The sequence below is a fragment of the Urocitellus parryii genome, chromosome 9 (assembly GCF_045843805.1).
Source record: "Urocitellus parryii isolate mUroPar1 chromosome 9, mUroPar1.hap1, whole genome shotgun sequence".
Classification (NCBI taxonomy): Eukaryota; Metazoa; Chordata; class Mammalia; order Rodentia; family Sciuridae; genus Urocitellus; species Urocitellus parryii.
The window spans coordinates 84,579,305-84,604,253 of NC_135539.1; the positions used below are offsets into that span (position 1 = coordinate 84,579,305).

A 24,949-nucleotide genomic window follows, 5' to 3' on the forward strand; every position below is an offset into this window, starting at 1 on the left:
AGAGATCCTCCAGAAATGTGAGAACACGTCCTACCTGAGGGGAGACTGATGCGATGTCCATCTTTGAGCTTCAAGCGGCTCCTCCTGAACTTGCCCTTCCTCCTCTTCACCTGCGGCTTCTCCTGGTTCAGCTGGAAGATCAAGAGGTTCAGCTCTCGCTCCAGCACGTCGATCTCACGCGCTGCCAGCTGCTGCTCCCGGCGCCGGAGCAGGGCTTCCTGAGACTTCTGCTGCAGAGCAGCCCGCACCAGCTCCTCCTCCCGGGATCGCAGCTCCTGCAAGGGTCACACCCAGGGAGTCACTCCCTGCAGGGAGGAGGCCCTTCAGGACTCTAACACCCTCTGCAAACCTTAGCCTCTGGATTCCCAGGTGCGCTGGGCGAAGCTCCATATCCTCCGGAGCTCCCAGGAGTAAGGGCACCCAGAGTGCGGAGCCGGCCAGCCCACCACGGACCTGGAGGAAACCCAGGCCTCTGCGCTCCTTGTGCCCTCTCAGCTCTGTGATCCAGAGATGGCATCGCGAGCTCTCATGCCTGAGCTGCACGGTTCCCTGCAGCCTGCAGCCACCCGGCATATTGACGTATGTTAGCACAGCAACGAGCACAGGCCCAAGCGGCCCATTGCAGAAGGAAGCCCAGCGGTGAAGCCATTAGTGGAAGGATAATTACCCTAGTTCCAAATCCTGCAGTCCAGATTTCTTTAGGGAGGCCCTTCCTGCGGGCATTTAACTGCTGCTTGAGAATAAAACATGAGATGGAGAGAAGAAAGGAAGCAAGCTGGTGTGGGAGGAGGCAGGAAGAGCCTGCCAGAAGGGACAGTGCTGGAAGGGACAGTGGGACACGCCAAACCGAGACCCTCAGCACAGGCACCCCCCATGGAGCTTCCCCCGCCCCAGACAGCTCCTATAAGTTACCCAACAGAAGTTCCTCAGCAATGCTTCCTGACTAATGTCAACTTCTTCTTGGTTTTGGTTTTAGAATTTATTGAATTTCTGAGAAATCGGACATCCATGAGTTAAAAATATTTTATTCCTCTTGGAAAAAAATTATTCAACATGGAATCTGAGAATGCTATTACATTTAAACCATATCTCCATTCCTGTTTCTGTTGTGTTCTCTTCTTTGCCAAGGACATAACTATTCCTTTGAGGGGTGAACTCCTTTCTATTGTAGACATATTGCTATTAAATCTAGCACTTACACGGAAAATAGGGTATCTGCAAGCTTTTCCATACTCTGCTCAGACGAACTCAATCTTAGCGCAGCCTCAGTCCACCCTTGGTCAGATCTGCAGACGGCTGCTCAGGCAGAGCTCCAGGCTGGGCTTTGCAAGTCCTGAAGGTGGGGAACATGTCCCACTGCATGTGGCCCACCTCCAGGGTGCTGGTCCCCAGGGCCAGCCAGGGACTAGGAGGCCAGTTCAACTCTGCCAGCCCCTTGGACTTTACAGATGGACCCAGGTCTGTCAGAACAATTATCACAAAGCAAAATAAACACAGAACCACCCCCTCCGCCATCCACCCCCCCAACACACACAAACTAACAGGACAAGATACAGAAGAGACTGGAAGAGCCGGGGTGCAGCTCAGAGATGGAGCCCTTACCTAGCAGGATGAGGCCCTGGGTTCTAGCCTCAGCACACAAAAAAATTAAGTGACCAGGAGCTCCAAGAACAAATGTGTTCATTCAGATCAAACCAATTCTGAATTTATGGCAATTCCACCAAAGAGAACTGAAACTCAACTCTGAAGCATCCTTTACTTTAAATTTTTAAAAATAAAGTGCACAAACAAAACTGCAGAGGGAATGGTTTACCCCAGATAGCCGGCCTTACGGTGGGCCTATGATAAGCACCAGCTGGGTCCTGCTTATACAGCAGCTCAGCATTTCCTCATTACAGTGTGCAGGTGCAGGCTGCTATTTATTATTTGAAAAGGAAAAAAAATGTAATATATTTTTTAAAGTTCTGTGATTCATTTTTTCACTGGTAACTTTCTCCAACTAGTTTGTCCAAACTGGAGCTTTTACTACAGTGTATTTGGGGACAGAGGATAATTTCCATTCAGCTCACAGCTTCTAACTCCCAACATGACCTTTTAAAAAAGATATTACATTTCAGTGGTGTTGACCCCGATCCAGCTCACTATTGTCAAATGAGAGGCATAAGGACGAGATATGGGCAGCGCATTCACTCGAACTTTTGTGTCACTACTACATGAATTAAATAAGAAACCACTTTTAATTCCAAGTCCAATCTAAAATATGCATCCCCTTGTAACAACCTCGCCCGAAAAAAATGAAAAAAAAAAAAAAACACTTGCCTAAAACATGGTAAATATTTATATATGATCAAAGAGAAAGTAGTCAAAGTCATCTTCCTTCTGTGTGAATTTTAAAATTCTAAAGTAAAAGAAAAAAGGAGGTCTGGGCATTAAACCCTCTGGCTATTTTGTAATGAAGCACACCAAGCAAGTCCTCCCGCTGGAAGGAGTGCCAGAAGGGGCAGTTGTTGGCCGCAGGCCATCCTTGAAACGGCAGATCCGGGTTCCCAGACGCGCAGCTCAATCATTAACGACAACCTCCTGTCCAACAGAACCCATGCAGGCACTTAGAGAGAGGCCGGGGAACTCAGGACTCACATCTGTGAGGCTGAATGTAGCTGAGCAATGAGACTGTGGCGGCCCAGTGTATGGCCGTCCATTCCAGCCCATGCCTCCCAGCCCAGGAGCCCAAGCCTCCTTGTGAGCGGAGGAGACCCAGCTTGGACCCTGTGCTCTTCACTGCGTCAGAAAGATGCCATCGGCAAGCTTTCAGCAAAACAAATTCATAAGGTGGGATGATTCTCTTATAATGAATCAAAGGCTCACAAGATACCATCAATGCTGGATTCCAAAGAGCAATGGGTAAGAATCAAAGTGAAGGAAAAAAACAGCACCAAAACAGCTGAAAATGCAATCAGAAGAATAAGAAAGACTCCACTCTCAACCTCAAGATGCAGAAAGTGCTCTGGAAGCAAGTTCTTATTCCTAACCCACCGACAGGAGAATCACTCAACACACCTGCATCTGCAGCCCCAGAGAGGCTTCATCAATGACCAAAGGAAAAAGGTCGGAATAGCTGTGACTACTGAGATCACTTCCCAATTTTAATTCTGTGATTTTAAGTATTTTTGCCTCAAAATCCTCTACCACTGCATAAAATCATTTTTATTTTTGTGATGAACCATCAAATTTTAGTATTCCTGAAAATAATTCAGAGATACATAAAAGAGAAAAATATCATTTTAAGTCAACTAAAAGCACTGAAGTTCACCCTAAATGTAATGGTGACCTCCTCACTGAGAGTAGTCCTGCCAAGAACTGCGAGGAGAAGGGCCAGCCAGCCTGTGGCCTCCACATCCCTCTGCAGCAGTGCCCACCTTCTGCCAGGACACTGCCCAGGTCAGCTAAGGCCAGCCTGTCCTCTCCTGAGGTGAACAAGTACCCAGCTCTTCCTAAGTGGAGTGGGGTACTGCAAGGAAAGCTCGCCCGACCTCCCCCAACCCTAGGGACAATGACCTTGCTAGGACACTCCAGTGCCCAGGAGCAGAGAGTGACACTGAGTTCAAGCCCATTTGGCCAGGCCATCTGGCTCAGAGCCCTGGTCTTCACCACTAAAGATGGCCACCAATGCTGGCATGAGACCCCTGGGTGATCCCATGCCATCTCCTGAGCTCCCCAGAGGGGAGCTGACAGCCTTCATGGCAGGCTAACATCCCAAGAGCCCAGAGACCAGACCTCAGTTCTCTCCTGAACGAACCTCCCCCTTGTCCACCTGAGAGTCTGATGAGGTATGGGATTCCTACAAGGGTATAACCTCATAGAGGTCACAGAAACTTACCATGTCTTACTTCAATGTGACACGTTAGGAATCTGTGTGCACAAACACCCAGAGGGCTCAACAGTACTGCAAGTCATGCACTCCAGTCAAGAAGAAACCCTGACAGTCAAAATGCTCAGGCACTACAAAATGTCTTTAAGTAATAAATACCACCACTGCACCAGAGAGGCGTGCCTGAATATGGGGTCCCTACGTGGCCCTCAATAGCATCTGTCTTCATCCAGGAAACCACATGACTCATCTCCCAGTCTGCTTTCCCACTGTGCTCTTGACCCGGGGTCCCCTCTCGTGTCACAGAGCTGCAGCCTCAGTGTGCTTAGCATATGGGCCTATCCACCCCACACCTCGTGAAAGCCTAAGCCAAGCACAGCTCTATGGCAACACCTTAGGAGTCCAAACTTATGCACGGTCCCGTTTCCCCAGCAAAGCAATGGCCTCGGAAATCAGAGAGGTGAAGCAGGAAGAACCAGCATCAAAGAGGCTTTGGAAACCCTGACCACGAAACCATGCAGACCACGTGTGAGTCTGAGGTGCATGAGCCAACTGCAAGAAGGCATCTTTGTGACCTCTCAGTACAAGCCAAGTGTGACCTCTGAATACCGAGCAAGTATATGCGATGGGAGGGTTACTGTGGATGTTTTGGCAAGAAAGATAAAGATTCACCAAAGGGCTTATGGGTAAAATAACATGATCTGATTTAAATATTCCAGTTTAAAAAACACAAAGGGAATCAGGTATGGTGGTGCAGGCCTGTAATTTCAGCTACTCAGGAAGCTGAGGCAGGAGGATCACAAGTTTCAAGACCAGCCTGGGCAACTTAGTGAGACCCTGTCTCAAAAAATAAAAAGTGCTGGAGATGCAGTTTAATGGTATAGCACCCTGGGTTCAGTCCCCAGTAATGCCAAATAACAGTAGTAGGAGTAGTAGGAGTAGTAACAATAATGACAATAATAATAATAGTGGGGAGAGATTTATCAAATGATGAAATTATGGCAATTACTAAACTGTGGTTAATGCACACAAAAGGTTTATTATGCTATTCCATTTTTTTTTAACATTTAAAAATTTTCCAAACAAAAGGACTTTTTCCCCCAATTATCCATTTTAAGGACATTTTTGCTTTTATTTTTAACCAAAAGAAAGCAAGAATCCATAAATACTGAAAATACTGTAGAATAACGCTACTAGTGACTTTGGCTCTTATTTTCCATAATTTTTATGAATGTAAGTATGTTTTAATTAAAAAGTCCGTCTCACCTTTTCCTTGGTTCTCAGCTCATCAAACATGTGCTGAATTTCCAGTTTCCAGTCATCCTGCATGGAGTGAAAAGAATCCTGGGGCATTTCGGTCAGCACGGCCTCTTCTAGAGCGGTCAGCTGCTGGAGAATCAAGGCGAAGGACGGGCGGATGTGAGGGTCTTGCTCCCAGCACTCTAAGATAAACAGGAGCCATGTGATTCTCCCTGGGCTTGCTTCAGGGGACATCCACAGTGAGGTTTTAAGATGTGTTTTTACACCAACCAGGTTTTCAGCTTAACATCTGTCACTGAACCAGAAACCCATGTCTTTAACATCTGCCCTGAAGGTTTAAGGACCCAGTGACAAGTCTGTCCACACTGTATCAACCCAGGTCCCTGCCAGGAAGGCTTCTGCGGCCAGCACCACATCACGGCCAGCACCTGGACCTGCGTGTCCTGTGCCTTGCCGTGAATGGTGTTGCAGAGGCTTCAGCTGCCAGGGTCACAGACTTCCTGGTGCAGAAATGCACATCCATAAAACCCGTCCAAGGAACACAGTCTCCAGAGTGCCATCCTCACAACAGCAATTCTAGGAAACAGCCTGACCATGGGGCTAGCGCAGCTCACCAAGAGTTAACAAGTTTCGAGAGATCAGGATCAGAGAGACAGAGTCAGGTACAACCAGGCCAGGTAAGCCTGTAAAACACTTCTGATCATTAGGTGTGACAGATGGCAGATGTGGCCCAGCTCAGGGCCGCTGGAGTTCTGCGCTATACAGGGAAACGTTCATTCCACTCGGCTGAGCTCTGTGCAGAAAGGAGGCTCTGTTAAAAACGCCTGGTGTTCAGCTATGCGGGTCATGGACGGTTCCTATCCAAGACAGGCTTATCCTCTAAGCACCTAGACACTGCTTTTATGGTCACCCATGTGGATGTCCTCAAGAGCATCTATCCTTGCCCCTGACACATGAAAGCAATGGTTGGACAGATAAATACCTTTCATGAGCTTGGCAAACGGCTCGGGACAGGTGGACGGGATGGGCAGAGTGAGCTTGTTGACGGCCACTCCGTAGGCCACAGCAAGACCGTCGATGCCACGGTAGGGCACCTCTCCAGTGAGCAGCTCCCACAGCAGCACGCCATAGCTGGAAAGAAAAGTCAGCAGGGTGTCAAAGAGCCCAGGCGCCCCTTCTTCATGACGGCTTTGACACACATGTGGCCTTCCTGAAGTCCCCACCAGGGTGGCTCACCCAGCTGGCTCAGTGGCCACTGCCCAGGGGGAGGACAGCTCAAACACCTGCAGACCACACAGACCCTGTCCACTAGGGCTGCCTGCACTCTAGGCTGGGAACCGACACACACGGGAAAGAAGGGAGAACACAGCACGTGCCAGGCAAAGGCCCTGGGGTGCGCTGGTGCTCCTCCACCCTGGGCAGGGCTGCTCTGGCACTGAGACCCGGGGCATGCCTAGGCAGGAGGCAGGCCGTGGGTGAGCTGCCCAGTAGCCCTGTCTGCACTCACAGCCCAGAGAGACCGTCTTCAGTCAGCTCAGCCTTAAATAACAGCAAACCCTGCTCCAGCCCTCAGAGCTGTTCGGTACAAAAGAGAAAAGACAAACGTGTCACGTACATGACGCAGCACCATGGATGGTGACATGCCAGACCTCTTAGCTTTCACTCTGAAACCAATACTTTTCAAAGATCATCTGGTTAGTTTCTTGTCAATTATTTCCACCTTGATTCATTAGTAATGACATGATTTCAAGAATAAGTAAATTTAACTCATATATTGGTTAAGAAAAATCACCTCAGAGCAGAGGATCAAAAAATTCTCAGAACTCAAAGTCATCAACATAAAAAAATTTTTTTTTTAAAAATCTCATTAGCAGGGGCTGGGGTTGTGACTCAGTGGTGGAGCACTTGCCTGGCATGTGTGAGGCACTGAGCTGGATCCTCAGCACCACAGAAAAATAAAGAGATAAATAAAATAAAGGTATTGTGTCCAACTACGACTATATTTTTAAGGAAATCTCATTAGCAAATGACACAACCAAAGCATAAAACAAGATGATTTTTCTTCTCAGAAGTTTCAGGGAAAGAATGACCCTACAGGACAGGTCATGACAGAGAAGAGGGCTCACCCCGTGGAAGCCCAGCTGGGAGGACACAGCTGTACCCAGGGCTGATGCTGAAGGGACGGGCCTGTGTTCCTGTCCTCTGCTGGGCAGGAGAGCCCATGACAGCCCTCCCCTGAGAGCCCCAGGGCATGTGACCTGATGTTGGTGCCTGGAGTCACAGGTCTGGTCCCAGGACTGGAGCCTGCTTCTCATTGGCCTCACCACCCAGAGCAGCACCCCGAGGAACTTCACTTCTTGCACCTGGCTTCTGTACCACTGGGCAGCAGGAACTGCTGTGGACGTCAGGTGAGTGCCCAGCTTCATGCACAGGGAGTGACCCTGCAGTGGAACACTGGCAAGGGGGGAGGGGAAGAGGCCCGGTGGACCCACATCGTGATCCGCCCACTGCACAGGCAGGACCTGCTTTCTGAAGGCTCTTCTCATGGAAACATGACAAAAGGAGACGTGGTGGCCAGGGTAGGCAGGATCCAGGAGAAACTTCCCGTGTGGGAGACCAAACTTGCATGTGACTGAGTCACACTCCCCCACGGGCAATGCTGTGCGTTTCGGAGAGGGGCAGGCATGCGGCTCTGCACCCAGCAGCCCGAGGGTCCCAGGGTCTCGATCATCTGCTTTCTTACTTCCCTCGGTTCCTGCCTGCCACTCACCTTGTTTTTGGCCGTGTTTCAGAACCATTAGCCTGGCGAGGCTCTCCCGCTGTCTACCAAGCGAGCCAATTGGGGAGAGCCCTGCTTCCTGGCTGTCGCAAGCCCCCAGCCTGCTTCCTGCTTCCTTCTAGGCAGACAGGGCAGCTGGGAGCATGTGGAGCTCACGCCTCCTGCTGACCACAGGCCTGTGACAGAGGCACAGGATGACATGGCTCCTGCCTTCAGAACTATCATTTTGATTGCGAACCTGATGGATGACGTAGTTTAATAGTTCTTAGAGTCCTGAAGTATGATTTCTTACAAGGGTGGCCAATTTCACTCCCGTCACATGCCATTTTCACATGGCTAGAAAACCACTGTGATGACATCAATGAAAACCTTTATTTCCCTATAAAAACCTATGCTCAGCCTCTACCAGGGGACAGTCTAACTCAGTAAGCAGGGACGTTGAAGCCTTTGAATTTTTTAAACTGGTGCTAAGACACCACAGAATTCCCCACCCAACAATAAGCTTCTTACAAATTGTAAGTAAAATAACTAAATCATATTTTAAATGTTGTAAACATAAAGCAATTTTATGGAACTTTTACTGACAGGGGTTTCTGCCACTGATTTCACGTGTGAGTCTGAGTAATTTCCAGTGCATTTTAAGATTAAAGGAAAAAACAATTTTTGCTGATCAGAAATTTGGAAGTCAGACACATCTGGGTTTAAACAGAGACCTATCACTTCATGGAAATGGACACTAGCAAGTGACATTACCTCTACTGCCATTAGTTTTCTTTTGTGTTAAAAAATAAATAAATAAAAATTTGAATTTGAACCACAATGAAACACACTTCACACCTGGGACACTCAAGAGTCAGAAAATCAGCTAACGACCCAGTTGGCAAGGAACCTGGTCAGCTCAGAAAGGAACAGCCCCTTTGGAAGGCAGGGGTGGCTTTTCAACAATTAAGCATGGAATTGCCATGTGGCCCAACCACGGCACTCCTGGGTATGTGCCCAAGAACCAAACCCGTGTCCTCAGGGAAACCTGCATGTGGGTGTTTACAGCAGCATTATTCACAGTAAGCAGGAGTGGACGCAGAGCAAACACTCACTGCCAGCTGAATGGGTGAGCAAAATGGGGCCCATCTGCAGAAGGGACTATCACTTGGCCCTGAAGAGAACGAAGCTTGTGATGTAGTAGAAGAAGCCAGCACCAAGGGACAAATACTGGAAGGTTCCATTTGGACGAAATGTCCAGAACAGGCGAGTCCACAGACCTGGCATGCAGACTACTACCCGGGGCCAGGAGAGAAGGGGCCCCAAGACTGAAGGGTGCGGGGATATGGGTCTTCTTTATGGGGTAACAAAAATGTTCCACATTGACCATGCTGATGGGCTCTACTGATACACCAAAACCCACTGAAGTGTGCGGTTCGGGGGCGAATTGCACGATATGGGAAGTGCCTGTCAGCAAGGCTGCTCAAAGACCATAGAGAAAAACCTGTGATTTTAACACGTGCCATGCAGGGCTTGATGAGCAACAGCCAAGGCTAGCTAGCTCTGAGGACACTGGAGCTGTTGAGAGGCCTGGCTTCTCTCTGCCCTCCTTTTTTTTTTTTTTAATTGGTTGTTCAAAACATTACAAAGCTCTTGACATACCATATTTCACACATTAGATTCAAGTGGGTTATGAACTCCCATTTTTACCCCAAATACAGATTGCAGAATCACGTCGGTTACACATCCACAATTTTACATAATGCCCTATTAGTAACTGTTGTATTCTGCTACCTTTCCTATCCTCTACTATCCCCCCTCCCCTCCCCTCCCCTCTTCTCTCTCTACCCCATCTACTGTAATTCATTTCTCTCCTTGTTTATTTTCCCATTCCCCTCACAACCTCTTATATGTAATTTTGTATAACAATGAGGGTCTCCCTCCATTTCCATGCACTTTCCCTTTTCTCTCCCTTTCCCTCCCACCTCATGTCTCTGTTTAATGTTAATCTTTTCCTCCTGCTCTTCCTCCCTGCTCTGTTCATAGTTGCTCTCATTATATCAAAGAAGACATTTGGTATTTGTTTTTTAGGGATTGGCTAGCTTCACTAAGCATAATCTGCTCTAGTGTCATCCATTTCCCTGCAAATTCCATGATTTTGTCATTTTTTAATGCTGCGTTAATACTCCATGGTGTATAAATGCCACATTTTTTTTTTATCCATTCACTCTCAGGAGGTACAGCTGAGTGACAGCAGCAGCACCTGGTGTCCCAGCTGGGTCCACTCTCCATCCTCACCCCAAGGCCCTCAACCTTCCGAGGAAACATGGAGGACATGGAGGGACCGTCTAAATTTCCTTTTCCTCCAGCTCCTTCCATGCTAGTTGTCTGTGAATCACAGGAGTCAAGTTTGCTTGAGGGGGGATTTCCTTTCACTCCCTGGCCTGCCCTTCACTCAGACTGTGAGCTCCAATCAGCTCCTGACTTCACGGGAAGCTTCACCCAGTACATGGGGTCTCAACTACAGAACCCCCGAGTCCCCGTCCTATGGCTCTTGGCTAGAAATCTAAACCCCCTGTAGGTGCACCTGGCTGCTCAGCTCAGGGCCACCCAGCCCCACGGGACTCAGCACAGCCACCGCTCACCTCCAGACGTCACTGCCCTTGGAGAACAGAGAGGACCTGATGACCTCGGGGGCCATCCAGGCGTAGGTGCCGGCTGCACTCATCCTGGTAGTCCTGTGCCACTCGCGGGCCAGCCCGAAGTCCGTGATCTTCAGCGTCTTGTTGTAGACGTCGTCCTGCTCGATCTTCTCCAGCAGCAAGACTGAGGAGAGCCAAGGAGGACACGCTCATCGCCCAGCTCTCTGGTCATGGGTTTTCAACGGCACTTAAAACACGATCTCATTGGAGTTTGGGGCACAGGTGAGAATGAATTTGTATTTCATCGTTTTTCCTAACTTAATGCAGGCAGGTCTATTATAACCCTGACTGGGTCACTTGTGCCTCAAGTTATGCATTTTTAGGAAAATCTACAGCTGCAACACAGCTTAGTGGATGATATTTTTTCTTTTTTGGGAAAGGAAAGGGTTTCCATGGGCAAGAAACATTTGCTGAGACTTCTGATCTGTAACAATTTTCCTGATATGAAAAAAAAATACACTGTTTTCTTCCCAGAAACGCCTCATGGCCCAAGCAGACATTCTCATGACTGGACGGTATGTTACCGTAGCTCACGACCATCAGACTTTAGCCTCCTGAATTTACAGAATGCTCACTCTACATCCTTTAGCTCCTGAACATTCTTTATAAGATGTCATTAATGGCTTTACTGAAGCTTGAAATACAGCAAAAAGCAAAAGCTTCAGAGAGGCCCTGGGTGCTGGTGTTCCCAGCCCCGCCTCCTGCGGTGAACTTGCGGGCAGGGAACTCACACCAAGTCTGGGGCCTCTCCTGCTCTGCAGCTTGAAGGGTGCGTTCAGTCCCGCCTTCCAGGCGCCCTCCCATCTTCTGCCCCTGGCTGATTCTCTTGTCCCTTGGTTTCCAGGAGGCTCCCGTGGAGCCAGCGGCCACGCCCTCCTCCTCTGTATGCACACTACCAGCAGCAAGTCCCCCAGGCATCACCACACTGTTTACCTCTTAAAACCCCAGGAACAAACTACCAGCACACGCAACAGGATGGATCTCAAAACCACTCTGTGAACTTACAGCCGGACACGAAGGCCCCTACTCTAACCTCACAGGATGTTCTGGAGAGGCACACCCAGGTCAGTGTTGCCGGAGGCTCCGGAGGAGATCTGACTGCAAGGGGGCAACCGGGAAGCTCGTGGAGGTGAAGAAAATTCTGCACCTTGATGGTGACGGTCACAGGACTCTATTAATCTGCCAAAACTCAGGGGGCCACTTCACTGTGTATAAAACAGATTCCAATAACCCTGCACTAAAAAAAAAAAAAATCCCCTTTGTGGTTCCATGTAACCCAGGCCAGTGTCCACACCCCTAACTGGGCAGCCACAGTTCTCCACATTTGCACACTGACCTGAGATGCACCCCATACCTCATCCTCTAGAGCCGGGCTGGCTCTTCAGCCAGACCAAAGGTCTCCTTGATGAGGCCCTCCAACCCCCCAAGGGAGAGAAACGACTCTCCCGTCCTGCGTGCAATCCACACAGCACTCAGGAGGCATGGTGCACCATGACACCTGTGTTCACCCAACTCCTGCTCTGGACAGCCAGCTGGGGGGCAGGGCACAGAACAGAGGGGGCATCAGGGAGAAGAGGAGGTAGATGGCAGAAGAGATTCGCCTTCAGCTCCTGCACCTGCTCTGCAGAGTCTGATTCAGAGTAAGAACTGAATGTCCACAGAAGAGGAGGACACACAGACCCTGACATCTCCCTGGCTCTTGCCCTCCTACCCCCTGGGAACACCAGATTAAGAAGAGTCACCAACAAATACTGAGTGTCCCCTGCATGCTCTCCTGCCACCGGCATGATCTCAATCACAAAAGCCCCAAGAGGTCTTCATGACCAAAGGTGAGTCAGTGAAAACGGAGTGACTGAGCAAATCCACTGAACAGCAAGGCACACTCCAGAGAAAGCGGTGCACGTGGGGAGGGAGGGTTTCACTCAGGTTCACCTTGAAAAATAAGTTCCTCAATTAAAAGAGCAACCAGGTGCTCTTCGAAGGAAAATGAGAAAACAAGCGTATGAGGTTTTGGAATGAACTATCCGAAAAAAAACTGGGGCAAGACAGTAGGCATGATATTCTTCATGTCTGATCATAAGAGGGACCATTTTCTCCAATGTCAGTCTCTGCAGAGAACACTGGCTGCCAGGTGAGGCCAAAGGTCTTTCATTATATAACCCGCCACACAATCGACAGGTAGACACTGTTGCCTCCACGTTATAGATAAGAAAGAGGCACAGAGAGGTTGAATACACGGTACACAGTCACACAGGTTGGGGGGGGGGGCAGTGAGGCCCAGTCTGACCCCACAGCTGGCTGCCTCATCCCATCAGCAGAGCCCAGCTGACAGCTGACATCAGTTCCTTGGAAGAGCTCGCTCTCTCTGCAGGAGATTTCTCCCAGGTGCCTCCTGTTTTGATTTCCTGTCTCTGGTTCCTCACCTACGGGTCTGTGGGCAGGCAGAGTGGTACCAAGGACGGCAGGCACCCACGTCAGCAGCTTGGGTCGTGCTGGAGAGAGGACAGGTGATGTGTGAAGGGCCTACAACAGAGTCCGAGATTCAGCTGCCCGCCGTAGGACCTCCCACACAGACACAGCCTGGGTTCAAAGTGTTTGTGGCAAGTTTTCAAACTCGCTCTCGTGGACTCCAGGGAACCCTGCTGGGCTTCTGCCAGGCCAGAAGCCACTGTGAGAAAGATGTGCATTTACCTGCCCTGTACCGTCCAACAGCTACCATACCAGTCATGAAAACCAGTGCACCTGGAGGCCGACAGGTCTGCACGGGAGAGAGATGCGCAAGGACCTTGAGCTGGCAGAAAGCAAGGCACGAGAGCCCCCCCACGCCAAGGCCCAGGGTTCCAAGAAAGGCCCATTGTCTGGGATTCTGTTTCAGGGCCATGGAGCAGAACTCCTGAAATTTCTTATCTCTTGGGCAGTGTGACTGAAACCACTAATAGCGTCTCACCAGGGGCACACAGTGGGCCCCCAGCCAGGTTTCAGGTAAGGACACAGGTGGGGCCACCTTCCACTTCCTGTCTCCAGCAGGAAGCGCTGAGGTGCACTGGCGGCCACCTGGGCTCAGGACTGCAAACCAGGTAGCCTGGTCAGCAGCATCTGTCCACAGACATGCCCAGCGCTCCTTGGTAACTTCCCACTGGCTCCCTTTCCTGGGCCTTCCATGACCATGTCCCCCCAGCTACCTCCACAAGATCAACTGGCTGCCCCTCAAACACAGCACAAGGCATGGATTGTTCAGCCCCTTGAAAAATTCTGTCCAGAATTATAGTACAGTATGTATGTTTTTAAAAAGCAATTACAGGGGCTGGGGCTGGGGCTCAGTGATAGAGCACTTGCCTACCATGTGTGAGGCACTGGGGTCTATTCTCAGCACCACATACAAATAAATAAAATAAAGCTCCATCAACAACTAAAAAAAAAAAAATTTTTTTAATTAAAAAAAAAAAGCAATCATAATGGGTCCTGTCACCGACTGTGCCATTTCTTGCTTCTAGCAAAGATGCTCTTCCCAACCAGGCCACACCCTCACTGTTCCAGACCCTGCTGCAAACCTGCTTTTGCTGGTGTCCCTCCTGAGACCACCTCACATGGTCCAGAACCTCTAGTCCCCCCCCCCCCCATCCTGCTTTGCCACGTTAGCTTTTACGCTGAGCACTTGCTTCTGCCAACACAATACCTATATTACCATTTTATTCTGCTTCATGTCTGGCCTGCTGGAATGTAAGCTGCACTAAGGAAGGGGTCTGTTCTGCTTTGTTTGCCACTGACCACCAAGAAACTAGGAGAGTTCCTGGCACATCGTGGTTAATTCATCAATAACTATTCTATGAGTGAGTGAGTTGGCTTATACATACAACACCCTTGTAAAGAAAACACAGACATGGTCAGCTAAAACAGAGCTTCACACTGCTCCTACACCAAAACTAAAGCCACCTCTCACAGGGCAGGTGTTCGTGGACACAATATCCAGCTTTAATGAGAAAACGTTTATGATTCATTGATGTGAAATCAGCCCCTGCTGCCAGTACTTTGGTTCACTAACAGGGCACATAATGAAGGAGACTGAGATAGGACTCTTATGCCACACCCTACACTCATAGGCTGATGCAGTATTTGTAGAAAATCTGAAAAAACCCCACAACTGTGTCAAGCCAAATCTTCAGAAATGAAAGTTGACATATCCTAGGTGCAATCGAGACACTTCCCTAAATACTTGTTAATTTGCTCTTTTTGAAATTTTTTAAATATGCAGAAGTTACCAATGAGTAGTGCAAACAAAATGGCTACAATAGTAATTTAGTCCTTTCTGCCACTCATCCTGGGTGACGATCCACACAAGGCAGAGCTCAGGCACTGTCCTCAGGGGTGGGCTGGCTGAATCAACTACATCAGCCAAACTAAAAAAAAAAAAAAAAGAAAAACCCTTTCCCTCAGCCAACATGAATAAACATGAGTAAATGGCACTACAATTTGGAGAAAAAACAATAATAATGATTTCTTCGGTGATAAAGAGTCAAAGAAAACGTTTAGGTATCAATGAGTTCATGCACAAATAAACTAGAACTAGGCATTGAGAGTGTTTCTAAACAAAATGTAAAAATGCATAGTCACCAGTGGACACGTAGATTTTTATCTTGTGCTGTTAACAACTTGGACACACATCGGGAGTTGGCAGATTTCAACTTGTTGGCCAAACTCGGTGCGAAACCTCCTTTGTAAATAAAGTTTTATTGGAAACTGCCGTGATTCTTTTGGCTACAACAGCAGGGCTGAGGAGCGGCCAGAGACCACGTGGCCTGCAAAGTCAGAAATGCCTCCTCTCAGGCCCTTCCTGGGAGTCTGCCCAGCCAGAGGATCCCACTGGATCTTCCTCAGCTCACAGGGTCCTTGGGGAAGGGTGGGCCAGAGGGGTGGAGTCAGAGCCCATGCCTCACACACCACAATTGCCTCATCTGTCCCCCAACTTCAGAGGACAAATGCTTGGAGATGTTCCTTTCCCTGGAACATGCCAGAATAAGCCAGGCCGAGTCTCACCTAGCCCTTCCTGTGACCAGTCAGAGATGACCATTAGACAGCTGCCTTGACTGGGATCCAGCCTGCAGACGGGAGGATTTATACACCTCAGACCAACTTCATGCAGGAATCCACACACCCAGTCCTTGGGGTAGTAGTTCCCAGACTTGGCCCGACACCTGAATCCTATGTAAGCTTTTCAAAACAATGTCCTGCTCCACCCTAAGCCAAGAGGAGGGACGTGGGGGTCCCACCAGTGAGGGGAGCTACGCAGTCTTGGGGGTGGAGTCGAATAAGTGGTGGTATGGAAAAGTTCATTTAGAATTCTTTCAGTTCCAAATATTTCGGGATTTTCAAAACAAGATGCTAGAAAAGAAAGACGTGACTCGTTCCCAAGTAACATCAACTGAATCAGAGTATCCAAAAATGAGACACAGAAGTTTATTTGTAAAAGCTCACGAGGGGACTGATCTAGTGATCTAGGAAGGTGTGCAGGTGCTAAGAAGGACAGTGCTTGCTGTGCCAACAGGGCCAACCAGTGCCAAGGACCCCAGCCCCCCAGGATGGCAAGAGAGAGTGCACAGCAGCACGCCAGCCACTCAGCACTCTGCACACCCAGACTTCATATGGTCTGCCACTCAGCGAGACTCTGCATGTCACACAATGGCGCCCTCTGTGCTGAATTTGTTCTAAAAATGTGGGGTTTTTCTCCCACTGAAAATGTGATGTCAACATGCAAAGGGTCTAGTCCTGTTTTTATATCATTACATATTTTTAATTTATAATTAATAATAACCTATATTAAATATTTCAATTATCATTTTAGATTATTCATTTCAATGAACCCATTTATCAATGGGGCTATTCCTGTTTTTATATTATTAAATATTTTTAACGTCTAATACAACAGATATCAATTGCTGCAGACGGGAGGATTTATACACAACATACATAAATGCTCCCTTGGGTCCTATAAACAAATATTCAAAAACTGTCAATCTGGGCAACATGGAAGGGTAAGAAGTCAAGTGCTAGATGCAGAAGCCCTGGATTGACCTTAGCCCTGGACCTCTGACCAGCTGACCCACTAGCTTCACAGTGAACTTAATCCTGTGGGCGTGGTGGCCAGGCCCTTCTCAGAGGCCCCAGGAGCCATGGCATGAAGTACAGAAGTACCTAGAAGCTGGGGGCCCACATCAAGGGTGGCTGCTGCTCCTGTCACCACCATTATTTAGCGAGAAGTGCCCAAAGGGAAGCAGCATTTAGAGAAGATGAATTTTAAAAAAATTAAGCTCACACTCACTGGGGGTCACTTGTGGAAAATTAAAGTATCAGGCAAATAAAGCGTCAGAGTTCTTCCAGCACCTCTCACCCTGGACCCCTCGGCTGGCTCAAGTCCTGTGTGGGGGACACTTCTGTGTGGGGAGGCTCTGGGGACACTGGAGACGGTTAAGGACTTTTACAGTTACATCCATCAGCCCTACAGAAAACTGAATTGATATTTTACAACTCTAAAGAGAGTGAGAAATCAGGGCAAGAAAGTAGTCTAAACAAACTCACTAAACAAACTAATTTTAAAACCAGAGCTTGGGGCATGATGATCAGCAACTGACCTCAAACCAGCATCTCTCAGTAAGTCCTTTTATGTTTTTATCGATGCCATTCTGACAGCCTCTGGCAGCGCAGTAATAAAGCCCAGGACCCCAGCTTTGTTCTTTTCTTCCCGCTACTTGGTTTCACCAGCAGACCACACACCACCTTCCTCCTCAAGGACCTCAACAGCTCCCTGGCGACCACTACGTGGGACACACACCTGCACAGCCCCACGAGACCCGAGTTCCCACCCCAGAAACCCCATCTCCACCTTTCCTTTTGGCCACACCTAGCTGCTCACCACTGTTCCCTGGAAAGCTCTCCAAGCCGGGATTTATCTAGCTGCCTTTGAAGAATTAATAACATTCAACAGATTTTCCCTACAGGGCTCTGCCAGGCTCCATGACAGGAAATCAATACACACTGTGGGAAACCGAGGTCACCTGCTAGCAGGTGGCAACACTGATTCGCTTCCAGGTCTGGCTGACCCGAAGCCAACGTCTGCCACCAGTGAAGGTGGACACCCACATGCTTGTGGGAAGATGCAGGGCACACGGGCAACTTCGGACCAGGGGGACGGCCCGCCCCTCTCTTCCCCGTCTCTGACTACAGAGTGAACACTATGTATAGTCTGCTAATCTGAAACTGAACAGCCGTTCCCCAGGTGTAAAAGTTAAGAAGTGGCCTATTTACATTGAATAGGCAAGCATCACCCTGCCTAGGAAGAGAGTTTCTGCCTTGGCTTTTTGCTAATCTTTTTTTTAAAAAAATATGTATTTTTTAGGTTTTTTTAAGTGGACACAATATCTTTATTTTACAGTTATGTGGTGCTGAGGCTCGAACTCAGTGCCTCAAGAATGCTAGGCGAGCGCTCTACCACTGAGCTTCAGCCCCTGCTCATCTTATTTCAAGAGCACATTCATGCCTCAGTGGCCACTGGGAAGTCTGTGCTACCTGCCCTTGCGCCCTGGAACAGGAATCGGCCCTCCAGGGAGCAGTGTATCTTGGTGAGAGAGCAGAAGAGGGCAGGGATAGGTATCTTTTCATTGATAACAGCTTAATTAAGAGTGGCCCCAAGCCACTCTTAGAAGGCCTGAAATACCTTATTTATTATTACATCTGCTATAATTTTATCAACCAGTTCCTTTGATTACAACATATTAAAGGAAAAACTAAAAATACATAGATTCCTTTGGCAGTCTCTCTTAGAGCTTTAGATTGCATTTCATAAAAAATACAACTTTATGCCTAGTTGTATACTACAGGTGTAGTGTATTTGAAAACCATAAAGTAAATGAGTAATAATTATTCAAAACAGGCTAATAAAAAAAAAGCAGGATAAAAGATGTTTGGTCATTGACCTCAGAGCCACTGACATCTGAGGCTCAATCTCCCTAGGATGTCATTTTCCTTGAAGAATGGCAAAGGCAGAACACAGCGACCACTGCTTAAAAAGGAAAGGAACACCCGAAGGCCGCCACTCACTGGCTCAGCGTGAACACTAAGCCCACTCCAATGCCCACCTCAATTCCTGAGATCTCCTTGATCCTTGGTCTCCACCCAACTCCCAGAAAGCCCCTCCCACAGGCAGCAGCAGCAACAGCCTGTCCTCAGCCCAGAAGTCCCTTCTGCCCAGCTGTTGGTGGCCTCTCAAAACAGAAGTCAGGGAGCTGGGATGTGGCTGGGTGGTGGAGCACTGGCCTGGTATGCCCATGGCCCTGGGTCTGACCCCCAACGCTGCAAAACATAAATAAACTAAATAAAAACAGAAGTTAGATCGCACCATTCCTTAGTACAAAAAGCTCCCAGGACCCTGGAAGAGGAAGCTCAGGGCGGCTGAGCGCCTGCAGCTCTGGCCTCCAGCCTCACTGGACTCCCCACTCCTCAGGCCTGCTCCCTCTTCCTCTGCCTGCGTCTGGGCTAGACTCCTGAACTCCCCCAGGCCCTTTCTCAGAGCGGCTTCCTTGGCCACCCATCCCTGTCGGAAACAGTCCCTCTGCTCCACCACCACTGTCAGCAGCGCCAGCTGGATACCACAGGTGAATGCATGAATGCAGGCCCTTATCTGTTTGGCCAAGCTCTATGATGGCAAGGATGTTGTCACTGTCCTCTGGTTTGCTACTCTGTCCCTGGGGCCTGGAGGAGCCTGGCACAGGGTTACATAAATTTCATGGAACCTCAGTGTTTCTCTCCTCTCTGATGCACATGTAAAACTGGCAGTTCTGCAGCGGCCCAAGGTGGCCTGGTATCATGCCTCGCTGGGGTGGGCAGACAGGATGGCAGCAGCCCCCTGGGAGTTACAAAACTCACTTTTTACATCCTGCAAACCTGGCTCAACTTTCGATCTGCTACCATGGGCCGGGAAGGGACAAAGCTGCTTACACCATCAAAAAGTTTTAACTCACCACATTGCAGGTATTTCTTGCAAGATGTGATATAAAACTTAAGACCCATTAAAATTAAAAGATGAAAGAAAACCTGTCAAGAATAATAAATTCTTCTGACAAACTTAAGCATTTGTTTTAGACAATAATTTCCACAGACTTCCACCAGCTCTGTTATGTGAGTAGACTGCAGAGTGAAAATACAGCTCAATATTGACTTTTAAGGTCTAGTTTACAAGGTCATTAACTTATTACCACCATTAGCAAACAATGAATAAAGTCAAACAAGCATGCTGTGGCGGAATATCAGCTACACTGGGAAAAGTCTGAGCAAGAAGTCCCAGCTTCATGCACCATTCGAGAATTCATTTGCTCAGTGAACAAATAGAACCAGGCGGGCAAAATAAGGCTGCACCAGGCACTGTGACTTGCACATTTAAGGCTCTATTCAAAATTTCATTTTGCACCCATCACATAACTATACTAATGGCCACACTGCAACAAATACTTGGCTGGGCTAGTGATTAGCCAACTGATCCTTTGGAAGCCAAGGAGATCTCACCTGACGATGACAGAAAGTAAAATGCTGTGGGATGTCTGGCACTGTGTTCTGAGGGTAAGAACTCTCAAAAACCAAGTAGCAGTATGTAATCACTTTCAAAGTACAAAAAGTCTACTACATGCACAACCACCTGTGCTCTTCAAGTTTTTCCGGTGTCAATAAGACTACAGTTATTCTTCCAGGGCCATAGTATTTCTTGTTACAATTTAGCCCATTTGTGTCCCATGGGCCCAGATGTGAGACACCTACAAAAACTTAAGTTTGGCAAGACTCCGAATCTGAAGTACACTGAAAATGGTGTGTCATTACTGTAACACAGTCTTAAGACAAATAGTCCCAAAGTCTTTCACGAGCCCTGCAGAGCACTGAGAATACACTGGGGCACTGACCTTCCTCCATGCCACATTTTGATAGGCTATGCTCCTATCATTGATGCCATTAAAATCAGGGTTATGAGAGATTTGGGGAGCACGGGATCACACAATGAAACCAGACCACATACATAACCAAAACAAAGCATTCACAATTCCTATAATGTGAATGCTACATTAGCAATTTTTAAATAATTTCAGTACTGAAGAATTTTGATAGAAAAAAAATCTACACAAACATACAACAGATCTGTCATTTCTTCTGGTCACTCTTCTTTCTGTTCTTGGAGGACACCGGCTCCATTTGAACCACCTCCAGTCCCAGCAGGTTTTATAAGGCTGAAAGACATGACGCTACTGCAGCAGGCAGATGCCAGCTCCGGCTACAGCCTTTAATCTTCCAAGGCATTTCATTTCATTCATATGAAGTGGTCTTCAAGAGCAAAGAAGTTATTTCAAACAGCCACCATATTAACCCTTCTATACAGTGAAGGTTAACAGTATTTGGATTTAGGTCACATGTCAGTTCTTTATTGACACCAGAAAAAATACAACCTGTTTAAAAAAAGATAAAGGCACAGGCCGTGTTTTAAGGATTTCAAGTACCTATGCAAGGACAATGCACTTGATTTTAACCCACAAGTGCATACTGGCTCAGACAGGCACTTCCTATCTGAAGAAAAAAAGCTACCCATCTAGAATGAAACCATGTCTCATACACAGAACCTGTAGGTGAAATCACCTCTTATACACAGAGATGGTAAATGAAAAAAACCTTCGGATAAGTCAAAGGTTGGGCCAGGGTTGTGCTCAGAGCACTTGCCGAGCATGTGGGAGGCACTTGGTTCGATTCTAAGCACCACATATAAATAAACAAAAGTCCATTGACAACTAAAACAACATTTTTTTAAAAAGTCAAAGGACATGAAGCCATATTTAAGGAACAGAATATGGGGGACGGGAACTGAGCTGAGAGCACAGCATGCACAGGCTGCGAGTTCAACTGACACACAGGACAGGGAAAATGGCAACCTCAACACTCACTTGTAAAGGACCAGTGAAAGGCCACCAGGCTAGGGGGCTGCCAGGGCACCTAACTGTCCAAGGACACTACCTCAGTTTGCACTCCTACCTCAAAGAATGGTCAAGGGGGCTTACACAAACATACAAAGGACATATCATTTCTTGTTGCCCGCTCTTACTGCCCCCAAGGGTTCCTGCCAGTATAGATATTGACAAAGGTTTTATCTACAAGCAAATCTGGTCTGCCTCTTTAAAAAGACGCCCAAGGGCAGCAAGTCAGGGCAGGAGCACCTGCTCCAAAGCTGCCTGGCCTTAGCCCTGAAAGGCCCAGACCAGAAGAACACAAGATTCGCCTGGGGGTCCCGCGGTGGCCACCGCTTCTTTGCTCCAGGGGAGGGTCCTAGGAGCCCCGCCAGCCCACTTACTGTTGCTAGACTTGAGGTCCCGGTGCAGGATGGGCACGAAGGCTTCCTCGTGCAGGTAGAGCATGCCGCGCGCGATCTGCACAGCCCAGTTAACCAACACGTGCGGGGGGATACGCCGCGCTCGACGCGGACCCGGCGCGCGCGGGTCGGGCGCGGCGGCTGCGGCGGCCAGTGCGCGGTTGAGCGCCCCGCCGCGCGCGAACTCGAGCACCAGGCAGAGGTGCGGCTGCCGCAGGCACACGCCGCGCAGCTCGATGATGTTGGGGTGCCGCAGCATGGCGAAGAGTCGCGCCTCGCGCCGCACGCTCTCCGCCGCCGCCGTCGCGTCCTGCTCCGGGTCGCGGCGTGCCGCCTTCACCGCCACCTCCTGGCCCTGCCAGGTGGCGCGGTACACCTGCCCGAAGCCGCCGGCGCCGATGAGCTCCTTGAGTTCCAGCCTCTCGAAGTCGACGTGCACGGGCGAGCCGGGTCTCGGCGGCGGCGCGGGGGGCGGCGCGGGGCAGGCGACCGGGCAGCACGGCGCCACGTAGTTGGCGGGGAAGATCCCCAGGCGCCGCTGCACCTGGCCGGCCCACCAGCCCTCGTCGCCCGACACAGCGGCGTCCTGCGACAGCACCTCCACCAGCTGGCCGCGCCGCAGGTTCAGCTCGTCCTCGCCGCGCGCCTCGTAATCGTAGAGCGCGGCCCACAGCCCGGCGCCCGCAGGGCACGCGCCGCCCGAGGAGGCTGACGACGAGGTCGCGGCGATGGCGGGGGCGACCTGGGCCGGGGATTCCGGCTTAAGGGTCGCCCCCTGGGCACCCGTAAGTGCCATGCGCGGCCGCAAGGGGGCGGCGACTACGCGGCACAGTGGGCTTAGCTCAGTCTCCCGGGCGGCCTGGGGAGCCCATCTTCCAGCGGCGTCGCGGTCTGCGCTCAGGATGGGCGTATGGGGAGCGGAGCACGGCCCCAGGAATGCGGAGGTCACGCCCACTACCCGAAGGCCCTTCCTAGCCCAGTTTAGGCTTGGCAGTCTCTGCTGCTGCAGCGGCCCCCATGGACGCGGGCACGGTCGTCCCAAGGTGGCTCTGGGCCTGCGGACGCCCAGTCGCGCGCTCCTCAGCCTAGCTCCCCGCCCAGCTTCCTCCGTCGCCCCGGGCCGCCCCGCCTCCCAGGGCCACAAATCCTCTCCAGGTCTATTCCCAGGGCGGAGACCCGTCCCCGCCCCTGGATCACTCCACCCCTCCAGACCGCCCTCCAGGGCTTGCCTCTCCACCTGGGCCCGCCCCTCCGCTCCAGGTTCTCTCCGGAACCTGGCTCGGCGCTCAGCACTCGGCGCTCGGTCTGCCCCTCCTTTCCAAGTTTCCCTGGATCCACTCCCCCAAGCCATGAGCCCCACCCTATACCTGTCCGGGCGACCGAGCCCGCGCTTCCTCTCCAGTTCCACACGCTCCCCTCCCCCAGCCCGCCTCCTACCCTGGCCGGCTCCGAGCACTCCAAGTGCATTAGTGCAAAGGACCCTCGCCCGCCCTTATGCGCCCCTGCCAAGGGCGCTCGGGTGCCGAGGTGCGCGGCGCCCACGTGGCCTGAGAGGCGGAGCCAGCCCAGAGCCACTTAGTTGTCGGGAAAGTTTAAGCTAAGGGTGGGTTCCGCTGGTGGAGACCCCTCTCTAAAGAGGTAGGGCGAGCGGAGAAGACATCCTCCAGTGTGCCGGAGATAGCAAGGCTTCCCAGAACAGGTTGCCTACTACAGGTGCGCGGTTCGAAACTTAGGCCTGTGCGTGCTCAGACTCTTCAGACTGCTAGCGTTGAAATCTGCAGATTACAGGTGGCAGCGCAGCGCGCCCTGCAGCGGGCGTAGTCAGCCCCGGAAGTTGGTGTTTTACGACGACCAGCCAGTGTAGTCCACCTGCTCAGAGGCGAATGGACCACGGGTATTTTACAGCGGCAGGTTCCGGTGCTGGAGGCTTCGGAAACACGATGCTAGAGGCTGCGCGATTACTGTGGCAGGAGATAAAGCTAAAAGAGTAGAGGAGTCTAGTGATTAAAAACTCCAAAAATTTAAGTTGTCTTGTGGCAAGCCAGAATTTCCTAAGTGTGGGTCCTGCCCTACCCATGACAGGAGAGACTATAAGATAACACTTAATTACACAATGAGAATTTTTTTTTGCCTTCTCCGTTTTTTCAGTCTCTCTTTAAGCCACTTATTGGTTTATGGCTTGGCGATTCAGTTTTCTCATCTGTAAAACAAGAATAATAAATAGTGCACACCTCATGGGGTGGCTGACAACCACAGTCTTTTCTAAGGCAGAAGAAGGGAGGTGGCTGTGGGTCCAAGAGGGCAGATGACAGGTGCCTGTGATGGAGCTCTCCATACTTCCTAGTGGTGTTCACGTGGATCTGTGCATGTGAAAATCAGCACAGAACCACACACACACACACACACACACAAATGAATGCACATGGTTACAGTGAGATCTTAATGAAATCACTGGACTTAGTGCTGACTTTCTGACTGTGATGTTGTTTTATGATTATGCAAGATACACATTAGAGGAAATGGGATGGAAGGTTTCCAGAATTCCTCTACAGTATGCCACACAAATGCACTGAAGTCTACCCTTACCTCCAAGTAAAAAGTTTAAGAACTTCTCTGACTTTTCCAGCTATCCATCTGGGTGAGATCACAACTCTGCACCGAAGTCCAACCTAGATGACATATTGCAACAAGAATGCAGAAACATCACAAAATGCATATGCATCTACCAAGTGGGATGAGAGAGACAATCAGGAAAATAGGAACAGTGCCCATCGATTTTCCTATGAGCTTTAGCTTAGGAAAACAATTATTTTTTAATTAAAATGCATTAAATGTTACCATGTAATGGCTTGATTATTATTTTTAAAGTCTAACTACAAGTATTTGAAACATTTCTCAGTTTTAATTTTTTAGCATAGAAATCCACATACTCAGAAACCCTTTGAGATCTTCCATAATTTTTAAAGTATGTA

General features: G+C 49.5%; 1 protein-coding gene across 1 annotated transcript in view; it reads right to left on the bottom strand.

Annotated features, from left to right (window-relative positions):
- The window catches only part of Map3k21 (mitogen-activated protein kinase kinase kinase 21), a 37,569-nt gene extending 14,796 nt beyond the window's left edge, over positions 1–22,773 (bottom strand). The window contains exons 1-5 of the mRNA XM_026412247.2: positions 21,960–22,773; positions 10,532–10,712; positions 6,111–6,259; positions 5,135–5,310; positions 35–275 (exon numbers count right to left, since the gene is read on the bottom strand). Of these exons, the coding sequence (XP_026268032.2) occupies positions 35–275; positions 5,135–5,310; positions 6,111–6,259; positions 10,532–10,712; positions 21,960–22,773 (1,561 nt within the window). The remainder of the gene's footprint in view (positions 1–34; positions 276–5,134; positions 5,311–6,110; positions 6,260–10,531; positions 10,713–21,959) is intronic.
- Positions 22,774–24,949: the final 2,176 nt, after the last annotated feature.